The sequence below is a fragment of the Triticum aestivum genome, chromosome 6D (genome assembly GCF_018294505.1).
Source record: "Triticum aestivum cultivar Chinese Spring chromosome 6D, IWGSC CS RefSeq v2.1, whole genome shotgun sequence".
In the NCBI taxonomy this organism is placed as follows: Eukaryota; Viridiplantae; Streptophyta; class Magnoliopsida; order Poales; family Poaceae; genus Triticum; species Triticum aestivum.
In genome coordinates, this window is record NC_057811.1 from 84,428,321 (window position 1) to 84,444,584 (window position 16,264).

General features: G+C 44.2%; 3 protein-coding genes across 4 annotated transcripts; 1 reads left to right on the forward strand and 2 right to left on the reverse strand.

Annotated features, from left to right (window-relative positions):
• Nucleotides 1–1,739: 1,739 nt before the first annotated feature.
• Nucleotides 1,740–7,070, forward strand: LOC123143726 (protein ABC transporter 1, mitochondrial). 2 transcript variants are annotated; one of them, XM_044562689.1, is made up of 8 exons: nt 1,740–2,378; nt 2,511–2,736; nt 2,820–2,972; nt 3,106–3,264; nt 4,650–4,809; nt 5,787–5,896; nt 6,128–6,244; nt 6,337–7,070. In XM_044562689.1, exons 1-8 carry the CDS (start codon nt 1,822–1,824, stop codon nt 6,724–6,726), a joined length of 1,872 nt encoding a protein of 623 aa, XP_044418624.1. In that variant the 5' UTR covers nt 1,740–1,821; the 3' UTR covers nt 6,727–7,070. The 2 variants fall into 2 exon arrangements, with proteins under 2 accessions (XP_044418624.1, XP_044418625.1); XM_044562690.1 differs by having other exon boundaries at nt 2,078–2,378; nt 2,519–2,736.
• A 2,170-nt stretch (nt 7,071–9,240) lies between these two features.
• Nucleotides 9,241–12,114, reverse strand: LOC123141177 (uncharacterized). The gene is made up of 3 exons (XM_044560391.1): nt 10,728–12,114; nt 9,907–10,008; nt 9,241–9,527 (listed from the first exon to the last, which is right to left on the reverse strand). Exons 1-2 carry the CDS (start codon nt 12,081–12,083, stop codon nt 9,910–9,912), a joined length of 1,455 nt encoding a protein of 484 aa, XP_044416326.1. The 5' UTR covers nt 12,084–12,114; the 3' UTR covers nt 9,241–9,527; nt 9,907–9,909.
• A 1,238-nt stretch (nt 12,115–13,352) lies between these two features.
• Nucleotides 13,353–14,060, reverse strand: LOC123142468 (achilleol B synthase-like). Its single transcript, XM_044561368.1, has 4 exons — nt 14,046–14,060; nt 13,822–13,902; nt 13,654–13,737; nt 13,353–13,490 (listed from the first exon to the last, which is right to left on the reverse strand). The coding sequence occupies exons 1-4, from the start codon at nt 14,058–14,060 to the stop codon at nt 13,353–13,355; spliced, it is 318 nt and encodes a 105-aa protein (XP_044417303.1).
• Nucleotides 14,061–16,264: the final 2,204 nt, after the last annotated feature.

The window sequence follows — 16,264 nt, forward strand, 5'->3', positions numbered from 1 at the left end:
GAATAAAATATTTAACCTGATTAATAAGTAGAGACGTTGATGTGTAAATCTTACTTTAGACGATTCTCTTTACAGTAAGTATAATAAAAGGTATATGGCGCGCTTACATCGCAGTTTTGTGTGAAGACAAGAAAAAGAGGAGAGTGAGCTCTCCTGTAGGAGCGCACCTCTACCAAAGATCTAAAAGAAATGTTAGAATATTTTCATCTTTTACTGTAGGAGTGTTAAGGGATAAGTTGCTAGCTAAATAACCATTCATTTTCTTGTAACCATGAATAAAAGTATAAAAAAAAGATACATGCACCTATGTATATAACGTACAAGATCATATTTAGTGTCAGGAAATAGGAAAACAATATACTCACCGCAAGGCGAATAGGGAAAGTCTTTTTTCCTTCGATCTTCGCCGGCGAGCCCGTGGATTCGCCTTCCCTCCGTCTGCCGCTCCTGCGGCTGGTGGCAGGGAGGGTATTCCTCATGGCTCGTCTTAGATAGGTAGGGTTTTGGTTCACGCAAAGGCGGTGCTCAGACGGATGACGGCGCTTCTTCTTCGAGTTAGTCTTTCGGACTCTGATCCTCCTCAAGTTCGTTCATCGGGACGGATTAGACGGAGCTCCAACGTAGATTCCTGCCAGTTCCTCGGAGCGGCGAGGTTAGGTTTTCTCGTCGTGCATACGCAACGACAAGATTTGGTGTCAGATTCTTCAGATCGATTCAATGATACAATGGCGACGACTGCAACTCCCGAACGTTGGTCCTTAGGGGCACGTGCACTAAGACTTCCCGGCTGTCATCGACAAGGTCAGGCCGGCTCCGGTATGGGAGCGGCGACAACGGCGCGTCGGAGGCTCGTTTTGGCAGAGGCAATGGTCATTCGGTTGTCCATGGACCTCGATGCAATTTTATTATGTTTGCGATGCTATGTATTTTCAGTGAATCTTTATAATAGATCCGATATATTCGCAAGAAAAATAAAAATACAATATCCTTAGTCTAGATTGATAAAATAATGCACAACAAAAGATTTAGTCATGGATTACATGACTGATTTCCCTTAGTGATTATTAAGATGTTATATAGGAGGGCTGAGTTAGGCAACATGCCTGATTTCTGATGGCTATAAATTTGCATGCTTGATATCCACATTTTAATTCATATGGCTATAAAATAACATTTTATAATTTGCGGATGTTATTATAAATACTGTACAAATAACACGCTTGATATCAACATCCCCACCTGATTGAATGCGCAAGTTACTTGTACAAGAGGGCTGAATAAGATGTTATAGCCGTCTATGATTCAAAACTCGGATTTAAAACTAAAATAAGACCACAAAGAGCAAAATTATAAATAGCACTCTTCATAACACATTCGTAAACTTCATAATTAAAAGTAGATAGAACTTACTTAGAGCTAAACAAAAGCTAAAATTAGTCATTTAAGCTAAAACGAGCAATAACCCTAGTCGGAGTCGAGGTTTATCATCGTCGGCATACCGGATCCCACCGCTTGGGCGTCAAGGGTGCCCCGCCACATCACCGACGCATCGCCGAAGTCGTCAACGACGCGGTCGGCCTTCGCTCACGCTCGTCGGTGATGGCCAATAATATAGTCAGCTGGTGGCTATATGATGTGGGGGACGTCTACAATCAACACTTACATCTATGCCATCCATCTCCGATCCAACGGGTCAGACTATTTTTCTTCTTCTATTTTTCACCACAAGCTCTGTTTCTATTTTGCAAAATAGTCGTCCGCCCGTGACTCCTCTTCTTGGTCCCGAAGCCATCCACGCGGACCGCGCCTCCTTCGCTCGCCATGGCGTCCAGAGATCTCCGACGGCTGCTCGACGGCGCAGCCCTCGTCGCCCGCGAGGCCGCCAGGCGCTCTTCCGGCCCCGACATCCTCAGGTCCGCCCTCCTCGCCGCCACCGACCTCGCCGGCCTCACCAGGGGCACCCCTCGCCGCCCGCAGCCCGTTCCCCTTCCTCCTGAATCCCACCCCGAGGGAGCAGACTCATCTCGCCCCTCTTCGTCCTCCGTCGTGTACTTCTCCCACGACGACGCGTCGCCTCTCGAACCCTCATTGGAGCAGCAACCCCCGCCCCAAGAATCCCTCCACCCCGCCCATGCGCGGGACATCACCGGCACCCATTCAACCGCCGCAGCCGCGGCTGTGGCTGAACCCGAAGCCGTGGCGGTAGCTAGACCCAAAGACGAGGCAGTTCGCCCTGAGGTTTCACCGTCATCCACGCCCACGCCCACGCCCTCGCCCTCGTCCTCGTCCTTGCCCCCGCCTGCGCCTGCGCTGGTGGAGAAGAGGCGCCGGCCAAGGGAGCGGAATGTTCCCTCCACACCGTTCACCCGAGCCCTCGGGTCAGTATATTACACTTTGCAACGATACTGACTAAAAGAAATGTTTATTGTTGTTTACTTGTATATATGCATGTATGAATCAAATGCCACTAAATCTTCTTCTTTCTCGATGATGTGCCGAAAACAATTAAGGTTTGCAGGTCTGGGTGCCGGGCTGGCATGGGGAGGTCTACAGGAATCAGCCCGGCGGGTGATGTATGGTACACCTGTTGGGGACGGCAATCGGTCAGCACTCTCGCCGTTCTTGTCCGACCAGAACGCTGAGCGTGTTGCCCTTGCGCTGTGTCGGATGCGGGGAGCGGCGCTCAAGGTGGGGCAGCTGCTGAGCATCCAGGACGAATCGCTTGTGCCCCCGCCGGTATTATTTGAAGCTGATGCTGCAATGTTTTGGGTTTAGCCTATTGTTATGTGCCACTGAATTTGTTTGCTGATTTTATGTAGGTGTTGGCAGCTCTTGATATTGTTCGTCAAGGTGCCGATGTTATGCCGAGGAAGCAGCTGAATTCTGTCCTTGATGCCGAGCTTGGTCAAGGTTGGTCCTCTAGGCTGAGGAGTTTCGACTATGAACCTTTGGCAGCAGCGAGTATCGGACAGGTTGGTCTGCCTGAGGCAACTCCCTTATACTTTAAATAATTGCATACATAATTGAAGTTTTGAGTTTGGACGGTCATCAATATTTCAACACCCACTGAAGCTAATATAATATTTGTTCCTTCTTTTTTATCAGGTCCATCGGGCGGTCTTGAAGGATGGTTCGGATGTTGTGATGAAAATACAATATCCTGGAGTTGCTGACAGTATAGAGAGTGATATCGAGAATGTTAGGCGACTCCTGACTTACACAAATCTCATCCCTAAAGGTCTTTTCCTTGATAGAGCTATAAAGGTAATTTTAAAATAAATTATAAAGCAACACAGATCATTCACTATCTTTTTTCTTTTCTTATTTTACATATGCATACTATTTTGACAGATATATTTGTATGTCCAAACCATGTCTCTCAAAATAGTATTTGTTCTCAAATGATTGTTGATCTGTGCTTTGGTCCTGAGGTTGCACGGATAATTAGCCGGAGACCAAGGCTGGCGGTGTGGGGTAGCCGTGGTCGACTTGGTAGGCAGCAGGAGATTGAGAAACTAGAGAATTGGATTGGATCCAGAGAGCATATGGGGAAGAGAGATGTCACATGGTCGGTGATTTGTGGAAGGATTAAGGGAAGACGATAATTGTGGGCAGTAGGAGGATGTGGCCCTGGACCTCTACCGCTCCACGGCGCTACGCCAGCCATGATGGGGCTTCCGTGTAGCGAAGGCAGTGCTGGAGAAGGGAGAGGGATAGTTGAGATCTGTTATTGCTTGCCTGTAAGGAGCTAGAGGTAGTCATGATATAGCCCATGTACATGACTTGAAGCCTAAGTTCTTATCCTAACAAACTTGGGAACAAACTCTAGAGAAGGATCCTACTCTCTCCGTCCCATATTAACTGTCGTTCAAATGGATGTACATGGACATGCTTATGGGACGGAGGGAGTATTACTAAATTAAAAGGATACAGATTAATTCTCGATCTATCTGCTGATGGCTGCACCAGCTGAAGGCCTCACCTGACAGAGACTTACCTTATAGCCTGATCCAGAATGATACAATGGACATGCTTATGTAGCATCACGTAGGACTCAATTAAACTAGGACTAAATTGCCAAGGACATGGATTGTACTTTCTAACTTAACCTATAATTCCTATGGCTGGGCTCCTCAAGCATTGGCTGCTCCTTGCTGAATCCGAGTTGATCTCTGCCTGTGCAGAGTTGCAGTCAGATTCATTAAGCTGCCCCTGATCTTGTCTTGCTGGCCGGGCAGCTGCAACTCTTCCTTAACCTTATATTCCTGACCCCTTACGTGACTATCTTTGAACTACCTTGACATCACAACAATCATACAGCAATATGCTATTTGCTATGTGAAGTAGTGTACAGAAGAGTATGCGAACACCGACTGCAGATGCTGTAGCCTATATGCGAAATGATCAACCCAGGTCATCCATCCTTACTTAAATTTCAGCTATATCAAAATGAAGTATGAAAACACTGAAGCCATGAGAAAAGTTACTGTCATTCATAGTCTTTCTCCGCACGTTTCATGATCTTATGAGTTCTGAACTGAAACAATGGTATTCTGAAATCTAAACAACTTAGGTTTCCAATACTGAGCTAAAATTGTTGCGAATTCATGGATGACAGCATAATTTCTTCCGTTTTCATATTATAACAGGTTGCAAAGCAAGAGCTGGCAAGGGAATGTGATTATTTCTTAGAAGCAAGCAACCAGAAGCGTTACAAAGAGTTGCTCTCTGATAGTGAGGGCTATTACGTCCCTAGGGTCACTGATGAATTGTCGAGCAAAAAGGTGTTAACATCGGAGTTTGTTCCAGGTACTTTTGATTTTTCATTCTGTGTATTTTTTGTCAATGATGTTGTAGTTTGCGATGCTGTTATAATTTAATAATTTATAGTGATGACACTTTTCAATCCATGCCAATTTTGGTTTAATATGGTCGCAGAAATTGATAAAGGATACCTATTCAGTGAGAACTGTTGTTATTATGCTAATGCTAAGCATTATATACTATTGCCAGACCAAGATTTTGAAGTAACCACAAATACGGACATCCGAAAGCTTTTTTGTAATATCATTTGATTCAGAGCATGAGCCACATCTATATGGCGTTTCATACCGATAAATTGAAGTAACCATATGGCGTTTCATATCTATATGGCGTTCCATATTTGTTCAATAGATAGTTCAACATTGAAAGACTCTTGACATTATTCCAGTAATAGGAATACTCCCTCTTTATTATTTGTCCTTGGGAAATTTGAGCAATTTATGCTTGAATAATTACCATGTCGGCTAAGTGGCAAGTCGGTAACCATTCAGGGGAAAAATTTGCTCTTTCTTATTGCTCTTGAGCTAAATAACCAATGTGGCTGCAAGTTATTGTGGATATGGGTCCAGACATTTCTTAAATAGAGGCAAGCATATAAACTGGAGTCCTGACAAACCAGATATGCTATATATCTTAGTGTCCAATACTGCTGCTGAAAGATATAACCCCACACTCAGCATAAAATCGGACTGCTAATGGATTCCTAGCGAAGTTCAACCGTATTCTAACCATGCTGCCAGTGCTGCTGTGATGCACGTCGCTCCTGCTATCTGGTTCAGTGTCAACAACACAAGTCCTCATATGCTCTGTGTAGACTTCTGATTGACTGAAAGTTAATCCTTGTATTTTAATTGGGACATGAGCACATCTTGTGTATTTTTTATGCTCCCTCTTCTTTGTGCAAACCACTTTCTTATGTCGGGGTCCTCTGACAACTACATCTACATGTTGGTTTTGTACAGGAGTTCCTATCGATAAGGTGGCAGTACTAAGCCAGGAAACCCGCAATTATGTTGGATGTAAACTTCTCGAGCTTACGATAAAGGAGTTGTTTGTCTTCAGATTTATGCAGGCATGTGTTGCTTCTCATACCATTTGTTTAATCCCTAAGTAATAAACATGGTAGACTTAGAGCTTGCTAGTTATATAGACTGCATTGGCATTAGAATTCTAGCAATATTCATTTCGTCATTTATGTTGCGGCTGATGTGAGTTCTAAATTTCTCTCATCCAATCTACTTCCATGAGGTTAAACTGGGTAGTGCAAACAAAAGGTTATAATCTCACGACTCCTTCTATGCAGACTGATCCAAATTGGAGTAATTTCCTTTATGATGATTCAGAAAGGCAATTTAATCTTATTGACTTCGGGGCAGCCCGTGAGTTCCCTAAAAAGTTTGTAGACGATTACCTACGTATGGTAAGCAATCAAAACTTATCTTCATATCCAATACAAAATATGCGCGTTATTTACTGTATTCAAGATGCCCGTCTAAATTGTGGTTCTGCCAGGTAGTTGCCTGTGCAAATAGAGACAGAGCCGGTGTGTTAGAGATGTCCCGCAGACTGGGATTTCTTACAGGTGAGGAACCAGAGGTCATGCTCGATGCTCATGTCGAGGCGGCCTTCATTGTCGGGGTGCCATTCGCAACACCCGGTGGTCATGATTTCCGTGCAAACAACATCACACACAGTGTTTCAAACCTTGGGGCTACCATGTTGAAATACAGGCTGACTCCGCCTCCAGATGAAGTTTACAGCCTCCATAGAAAGCTGTCAGGTGCGTTCCTGGCATGCATCAAGATTGGCGCAGTTGTCCCCTGCAGAGAGATGCTGTTCAAGGTTTACGAGCAATACGATTTCAGTGATGATCACTTGGAAGTGTTGTCCAACACTGGATAAAACACAGGAAAGTGCGCCTATGCCCTCTTGTACTGAAATCATCAAATAGTTACACAGGTTGGTTGCAGCTCATTTTTTGGAGAGCTTTGCAATCGGCTTCTCCCGAGCTAATAATGTGACAAATTATATTCTTCATGTCATGGAAATCGACGTGATTTTGTTTGGTTGGGTCCATTCAAGTTAGGCGTTTTCATTGTAATGTGAGCTTGTGCTCTTTGTATACTATACTGTAATATGAGCTTTTGTCGAAGAAACTGAAATAAAACATGATGAGTTGCTGCGTTCGTTTGCTTCCACTAAGAAGTAAACAATGTATATAAAAACTGTGCTTGCTTTAGTTGTCACAAGACTATTCATTGACAGGCAATTTCATCCCAAGACTTGAGACAAATGGGATTAGATGGATTATCAATTTAGATACTTTGTGCATGGAATGTTTACCATACTTGTGAGTATAGATACAACATTTTGTTGAGGAGGATGCAAGACATGTAAGTAAACTGGAATGGAGGGGAAATCATATTTAATTAAAGCTAATCTCCTTGCATGAGATATAGCCTAATTGCTTGTAACAAGTTAATAGAGAACGGACGTTTGGCTCTCGGCCTCCATGGAGGCCTTTTTTGAAAAAAAAAACAAAATTTGAACTTTCCGGTTTCAAAAAATCTGAAAAAAAATTGTGCAAGTAAGCAAGGATGTTATGTGTATGTGTGTAAAATTTCAGGATGAAAAACGTTGAAATGCGACATGTACAAAAAAACATTCATGGCCTGGGAAGATGAATAGTATCATGTGTTAAAAAACCCCAGATTTGTCTTTTTTGCATAGCCCTCATTTCAACGCATTTTGCCCTGAAAATTTATACCATGTGTGTTATACCTTCATGTATATCTGTGTTTTTTTTCAGAATTTTTTGAAACATAGAAAATATGAATTTTGACAAAATTTGATTCTTTCAAAACTGAGTTCCATGGAGCTCGGCCTCCAAAGACAATATTCGCAAGTTAATACAACTTCAAATTTATCAGTGAAAAATGTATGGGGTCGATCTCTTTTTCTAGGGAAAACTGAGAGGTGACCACCATGTAAGGTGGAGAATCTATGCCATAACAGGAAAAATCTTTTTTTCCTAATCATAAATCTAAATAACCATTTTGTTGGGGTGGTATGAAAAATTCTACACCTAGTTTTAGTGGTTGTTAGTTTTAGAGCAATAACTTCTATCACAACAAGCCAGCTAAAAAGCATGGAGGCTTGGAGCACTTGCGCTTGTGATTGATTCTCAGTATCAGAGCATTCAAACACATAATTAGAGTCTAAAAGAGCATTCAAACATATAATTAGAGTCTAAAGGCAAATCCAACGGGCTTCTCCATCATATGTCCAGACCAAAGAGGCCATTGAACGGGCTCCTCCATTTCAGCCGGGACAGTCTGTTGTCCGGACTTTCTGCCACACCGGCCCAAAACCAGCGTCTTGTAGTAACTGGGTTTGGGAGCTTCGTGTCTGTTTTTTCTTCTTCTTTCCTTTTCTATTTTTCTTTCCGGTTTACTGGTTTTGTTTCGGTTCTTTTTTCTGTTATTTTTGTATTTTCTGTTATTTTTCATCCAACCTTTTAGTTTCAGAATTCATTGTTTTTAAGAATCTATGTGAATTTGTGAACCTTCTTTTAGAATTCATGTTTTTCCCCTTAAATTCATGCACTCTTTCAAATCCATGAACATTTTCAAATTGATGAACCTCTTCAAATTGAATTCGTGAACTTTTAAAATCTGCTAACATTTTTGAAAGCATGAACTTTTATAATCCATAAAAAACCAGGGAGTCAGTTTTTTTTTTACTCTGAACCATTAGCAAGCGAGCGAAGGACCGAGCGAGGGCGCTAAAGGGTTGGCCCAAGTGCGGCTATTCGGTGCTTGACTGGGCCGGCCTGGTTGTTGGTTAGCCCGTTGCTTGAACGTCTCCAGGATGATTGCTTCCCGCAAAGTGCCATCGCCACTCTGAGGCAATCGGCCATGGACCCATGGTTGTTGTTCCCGTGCTTACATGGGATCATACAATTTTCTCAAAATGAAAAAAAGATGGGATCATACAACATGATGTTTGGATCACAGCGACAGACCCACAACCATATCTATGAACTGCCTTGTAGAAAACGGTTGAATTCAGGCATTCAACACTCATATGCGCAGCATATGAGAAAATTGAGTTGGCCAAGAGTGGACCCGAGGCGAGACAGACTACCTCAGCTCAGTAGTGCGGACGAACGATGCAATACAAGGCATAGGTTCGGCTCGGGCTTGTTGCAGGATCAAGTCCATCTCCATTGACTCACGAGGCAGAAGATTTAAGGCATCAGCAAGCAGCAGGAATTCAGAGCACTAACATAACTACTTCGTACACAAGATAGTCCACAGAGCAAATCATCAAGAATTAACAAGCAGAGGTAAGACTAGACATATATCAACCCAGCAATCCAGGATGCACAAAACCAGCACTGCTGGTCCAGCTGCAACAAGGCTCACAACTTCGAATTACCATGCTGTTCATAATCTGACCATTATAACCATCTAAAGGACCAAGGTCCAAGAAGGTTCAAAAGTAGATCCGAAATTCCAAAATACTGCATGCGCAAAAGGCACATTAAGATAAAAGGAGGACATCGGGCTCCCAAGATAGCCACAGCCAGTAGGACATAAGGATTTCAATCTTCAAGGTATCGACATACATTTTGCTTGAGTCATCATCAACCAGCATCGCCAAAACACCCCACAGCTATCTCACCAAGTCTCCAAGTGATCCTACAAGAACAAGATAAAGAAGTGGAAACATTCATCAATATAGTGAATTGGAAATCTGAGTCAAGTCTACCATCTGATCCTGCAATATTTAAATATGAGTCGAATTTAAAAGCTAGGAATGGCAGGCTTTCAATCATCCAACGGGGTACCATCCAAATGCATTAATGCTAGCAGCAGTGTGGAACCACCACGAAAAGGCAAGGCGGCTAAAAAATCATCTCAGGTGCATTCTTGATAGTTTGGAGATACATAGGCTATAGAAAACTAGCAGGTTAATCAAATTGACATTTAGAATTCTAACGAGGGTGCAGGTCCATATCCAGTTATGCAAATCATCCAACTTCTGAATTTACAGCCTTCAGTCCACAATGTTAATTACCTATTATGCTTTGGGAACCGATGCTGGCTCTGTTCGGTCAGCTCCAGCCTTCACATCACTTCCTTCGGAGCTTGGGGTAGACAGAGCTTGATCATTGGGGCCCTAAAGAATTTAAAGCTTATGTAAGTATTGTGACCATGCATCCCAAAACAGTACGATTTCAGTGATGATCACCCGGAAGTTTTGTCCAACACCGGATAAAACACACGAAAGTGCGCCTTTACCCTCTTGTCCTGAAATTGTCAAATAGTTACAGGATGGCTGCAGCTCGTTTTTTTCGAGAGCTTTGCGACCGGCTTCTCCATTCGAAGTTCAGGCTGAATAAATAATGTGACAAAGTGTACTCTTCATGTCGTGGAAATCAACGTGATTTTGTTTGGTTGGGTCCATTCAAGTTAGGCGTTCTCATTGTAATGTGAGCTTGTGTTCTTTGTATACTACTGTAATATGAGCTTTTGTCGAAGAAACTGAAATAAAACATGATGATCATAAAGAAGTATACGAGCATGCTTGTAACAATAGTAACGCTGAAAGAGTGGAAGGTTTTCCACTTTTTGAAAGAAAGCAGATAAGCCTACAGAGAATACCATTTACATATATCTGTAACTACTTCAACAATGGCTGCCTTGACATGACTAATTTGAATTTCTTCATAATTGCAAAATCGGAATGATGTACAGTAAGAGCGGGTAGCAGATTCCCGCAACAATCCACTAAATAGTCAGTGCTCTCAGGTAAATAAAAAATGCATATAATCCAGGTTTCAAACGTAGAAAGAAACTATACCAGCAACATTTTCACATGCATATATATGGGCTCACCTTATCATGTACCCCTACCAAAGAAGGAGGCCACGCCATGACGTAGGGATGGAGCTTGTGATCATATTCACAGATCTTTTTCAGCTCCGCTGTCTCGAGACAAAATGATAGGAGCAGCTGAGGAACTTCAGTATACCCGTCATAGGCAGTGCGCAGGTACACGATTCCATCGGTAACATCCATAACGTGCACAACGACATAGGAATCGTCTTCAATCTCAGTGAGCCGAGTGAGCCGACGGATCGTTTTGAGTTTGAACTCCTGGTCCAGCTTCCACCTCTCAACACCGTCGTATTCATCGGGTCTCCAGAAAAAAACTAGGAGCTCACAGCCACCCCACGGATCCGGGGACACGATGCAGGGCCTCCCATCCTTGGTATTACCAAGCACAAAATCACAATCACGGTTACTGCCTTCTTCCACCGCCAAGAGCGGCGGCAGTTCCATTCTAGAGAATTCCAGCGTCGCGGTGTTGAGCACGGTGATGTAGAGTCTCCCTGGGTGTGTCCAGTAGAGGGACCCGTTCACCATCTTGCCGGTGGCTCCCACCGCCCCCGGTATCAAAGCCTCGGGGAAAATCTGCCACTCAATCTCGGTGCTCCCCGGCGAGATGACACCGACGGAGGCGTAGAGGTAGCCACAGTAGAAACAAACCACACGGGGCGGCGAGCCGGGGTGCTCATCGGAGGAGGAGATTATGTGGAACTGAAAGGTCAAGGCGCTTTTGAAGATGCCCGGCGGCGAGGGGAAGAGATGCAGCGCCCGCGTGAGAGGGTTGTAGGCGGCGATCTGCCTGGCCCTCCGGTTGAAGAGGACAACGTAGCCGTCGCAGCATCGCTCGATCTCCCACACCGGGGAGGGATCCTCCTCCTCCTCCTTCTCGTCTTCTTCGTCGCTGTCCTCGTCCTCATCTTCGTTGTTCTCAACTTCTTCGTCGTCCGCGTCGTTGCTGTCCTCGTCTTCGTCGCCGCACTCTTCATTGTCGCCGTCTGGGTCCGGGAGGCCGTTGAGGGCGAAATCGCCGCCGCGGACAGCGGCGGCGAAGTCCCAGTCGGAGCGGCGGTGGCGGGCGTCGAAGGAAGGGACGCCGGGCTCCCATTTTTCGATGAGGCGTTGGATGAAGAGGCCGAGAAAGGGAGACGGGTGGAGATCCCGGAAGCGGCGGCGGAAGGGGGGGGGGGGGGGGGGGGGCGAACGGACGGCGCGGAGGAAGGCGTGGCAGGTGAGCGCGGCGCGGACGAGGCTCGGGAGCGCGGGGAGGCGGATGAACACCTCGCGGAGGAGATCGTCGTCGAGATCTTGTATGGTGGTGGGACCGGCCGATGGACATTTCGCCGCCGGCGGCGGCGATGACATCGCTGGAGACCTAGGCGAGTAGTGGGGGAAGCCGAATGGGTTGTCTCGTGCCGCCGGAAAGAATTCCGGAATGACTTTTATCCACCAGAGGATACGACCCAGGTTCGTCGGGGAGGCTGCGTGGGCTGAGCTGATCATCTCTGGACCAGCCCAGTTAGAGGTAGCTCGCTTTTTTCTTCATGGTTTCCTTTTACTTCATTTTATTCTATTCTATTATATTTTCATTTTCATTTTTGTATGTTAAATTGAAAAATCTTTTAATTATCTATAAAACATAAATTTTCACATTTTTTGTGCACATATTTCAAAAAATATTATTTAAAGAAAATGAAAAATATAAAAACTGTGTAAAAATACCCAAGATGTATTAAAAAACATATAACATGCATTTAATTTTTTAACATGTATATATAAAAATTTCAAAGTGTACTTAAAAAATAATGTGTGTGTATTTGTTAGAAAAAAGTTCACATTTCCTTGTAAACAAATAACGAGTTGACACCATTTCCTTTTTTAGGGTTCCTAGGGAGAGGGGATCGGGAGACGACTTGCATCCCATTGAGGCACCGGCACTGCCATGGGTTCCCCTGGTCTCCGCCGGCCGATGCGATGGCAGGGAGGTTGAGGAACCTTAGGTCGTGCCCCCGTCTGTGTCTCGTACGGTCTTCGTCGTCGGTGAAGTTGGGGCAGCGACGGTGATGGGAATAATTATTTCTCGGCTTTCCCCATGTCGATATCCTCCCTCGGAGTGGCATCAAGGAGCCGAAACATGGTGTTGATCATCAGGCAGTTGGTCTGACATGTTTGATGTTTGTTCACGACAACATAGTCCTATGGAGAGGATGGTGTTGCGGCGTGTTTTTCTCCATTTCCATCTCAATCCAATAAAATCTCAGCCAGATACGACTACATAAAAGAACTTTTGAGATTAGTCCCCCTCCTCTGTCTGGTCGGTTTTTTTTTCTCTCGAGAAAACGCAAAAGACATTTGTGTCCCCCTCCTCTGTCTGGCCGGGTTTTTTTTCCGAGAAAATGCAAAAGACATTTGTGTCTCCCTCCTATGTCATCCATGCTTCTTCCACAACAAGGTCAACTGTCTGCAATGCATCCGAAGGGCACATCATCTAGTTTTTTTAGGGGCGTCAAGCTTATTTGTAGCTTTACAGTTACAGTCTATTGTCATAGCATTACAGTATATGTTTACATCTATAAATAATGAAATTGTTTACATCAAGACTTCAGTGTTCCTGACATGTCAGACGCGTGTTCATCACGACGATGGCGCACACCCGCCTGTGCTTTTCGAGCAAAGGCGGCGCCGGTACTCCCCGAGAGCCCAGATGGGGAACAGGTTGCGGTAGTTGGGGTAATTGAAGAAAAGAGAGCAGTTGAAGCATCCGACGTGTTCCTATCATCGAAACGGAAGCATAGTCAGGTTAACCAGCATGTATAATCTGATCCTAATACATGATATAATAGGACTTCTATGGAGTATATCAGCACCGAATTCTACCCGTTAAGTTTATTCATGAAAAAGTAATGTTGCAAGCACAAATGAAAAGGGAACTTACTTGCTGTGGAAATTCTCCTGTATCCATCTGCATATTGATCAACTCCTTTGCAGCACGGTGAAGTGGTGTTGGATCTCGTTCCATCTGGTATTCAGTAAGGAAGTCATGTAAGTTTGATAAAACAGTGTATTCCTGTCACAGTTGAATTAAACAATGTACAAAACATACCTGTCCAGCATATATTAAGGTCAACATTGCCCAAGCAGTATTCACTGCGTGAGCACGGTCACCTTCAATGTTGACATATACCTGTTTAATTTTAGATCACAGTAAATATAGGTAGAAACAAAAAATCAAAATTTTATTAAATAGAATTACAATGGGAGAAGCACTTGTTTCTTATGAAATGGATTGAGAACGTCCTAAGAATAGAAGGCCCAAATATCGCTAACTGATTTCGTTCGCATGCTAACGAAGCAGATTTTCACCATATTGCATCATTTATATATTAGAATTTGCAAGCAATGCTTCCAATAAACGAGAAACCATAAGCAATAGTATCTAGATGTTTACCTTTGTTTCATTAGATACATGACTTTCTCCCCATCCACCAGTACTGAGCTGCTTTGATAATATGAAATGGCATCCTTTCCTGATGGAAGAACTGCTCTCGTATGTTCTTCCAGCAGCAACTAATGCTTTAACCGAAAAGAAGGCCCCATAGGTGAAACACACACCCCAAGTGCCTAACCTGCGAAAGTAATAATTGTGTTATGAATTGTAGAAGTAGAAGTAAAGTTATCTATAAGGTAAGTCAGGAAATGTGGCCTTCTGACAAACCATGAACCGTCTTCTCCTTGTCTGCTCTCAATGAATGTTGCTGCATCTCTGATACACTTCTCTATCTCCTTAGTGCGGTAACCATAATGTAGTTCTTTGAACAGCATAAGAGCTTGAAGCACTGAGGAAGTGCATTCTGGATATCTGCCATGTTTTATCATACACCATTAGTTTGTTTCTCAAGTTAAAACAAAAAGGGGTTTTGACAAGACGTTTCCAAACAACACGTTATCACTTACGGATGATCGACAATCATGTTTGGAAAACTCTCACAAGGATTGAGGATCTGGATTACCAAAAGCAGAAAACTATGTAAGAGCATGGCTAAAAAAAACTTGGAATATGAGTTCCGCCCGGCTAATTCTGGAAATATCAGACTATCAAAACATATAGGAGTCAATAAATAATTAAGATCTGAACATTCATAATCATAGGAGTATTTCTAAAGTATTTTAATCCTGAGATGCAAATCTCTCAATACTAAAAAAAAATAAAAAAATCAACCAGTAATGAGATAAAAATATGGTAAATTGAAGATATCGTCATATTGTATATCTAAAAAGCAACAATCGAGCACTCATAAATATTAATGGCTCACTCTCAATTTAATAAATCGGACAAGATTAGCAGCCTGTAAAAACTCACCTCTATCCAAGCAGAAGTTCTTTTACATTCATATGTGGAAAAGGTGCCATCTTTATTCTACAACCAAAAATGACTCGCTGTTAACCAGGTGACCTTCACAGCTTAGAACAATCCAAAAAAATAGCAAACAATTAAACATTGACAACATGCATGGTTTTATTTGACATCAATTACTGAATCTATTGACTGACTGCTGAAAGAAGCTGAATTGTGCAAACAGTATGAATGTTGACTTCACCACATTCATAAACTAAAGTTGGCAAAACATTTCAGATGCATTTTTCCAGTGTAAGTTTGGCGGGACAGATCCATATTCATAGAATACAAGTTTTAGAGTGGTTGGGTTTTTTTAGAACCGTTCGTTGATGTCGATCTAACGGCAGACAAATACGAAGTACTGGGTAGTACTCCGATGAAAGTACGCGAAAGTACTAAAACGAGTGGGGCCGGTACTCGTGACAAGGTGGGGACGCGTTTTAATATAGGGGCAGTTTAGTCCTAGGAAAATTTGCACGCGCCGCCCCTCTCGTCGAATGCAAAACCGCCGCCATGGTGCTACACCTTCCACAATTACTCATCGACGGCCATCTCCGCCCTCTCCTCCAAGTCCACCGCAGTCATCTCCTCCTTCTCGCCGCTGCAACTTCTCTCCACTCAGGCAAACCCCCCCCCCCCTCCCCACCCACCCCACCCCCTCTTCCATCGAAGCAAGAATCGGCAGATCGAGCTGATGGCCGGCGGCGAGAACACCGACTTCGTGCAGATCGCCGGCGGCGACCAGGTCAAGTTGGCCAGGTTGAGGGAGATCCGTTCTTGGTTTGACAACACAAGGCAGATGAGCTGGACGGCAATGGCCACTCTCAAGAATTTGACGAAGAAGGAGAGGGCAAAGCTTTGCCCCCCGCCCGCACAACCGATTCACAAGATCGAGATCCTCCTCTGGGCGATGGAGCAGGCCAATTCGTCCAGCAAGTGGACCAGGCGGAGGTGGTGGGCGTTCAGATCCAGGGTAGAGCATCCACTGGATCAGGAACCCACCGTGCACGAGGTGCCGTTGCAGATTGTGCAGCCTCCAACCGAGTCATCGGAGACTCCGAAGCACAAGATGAGGAGGACAGTGGTTCGCGACCTCGCTTCCCCGCCGTTCTCCACGCTTCCCTCGCCGCTCTCCTCGTCTGAACGGCGG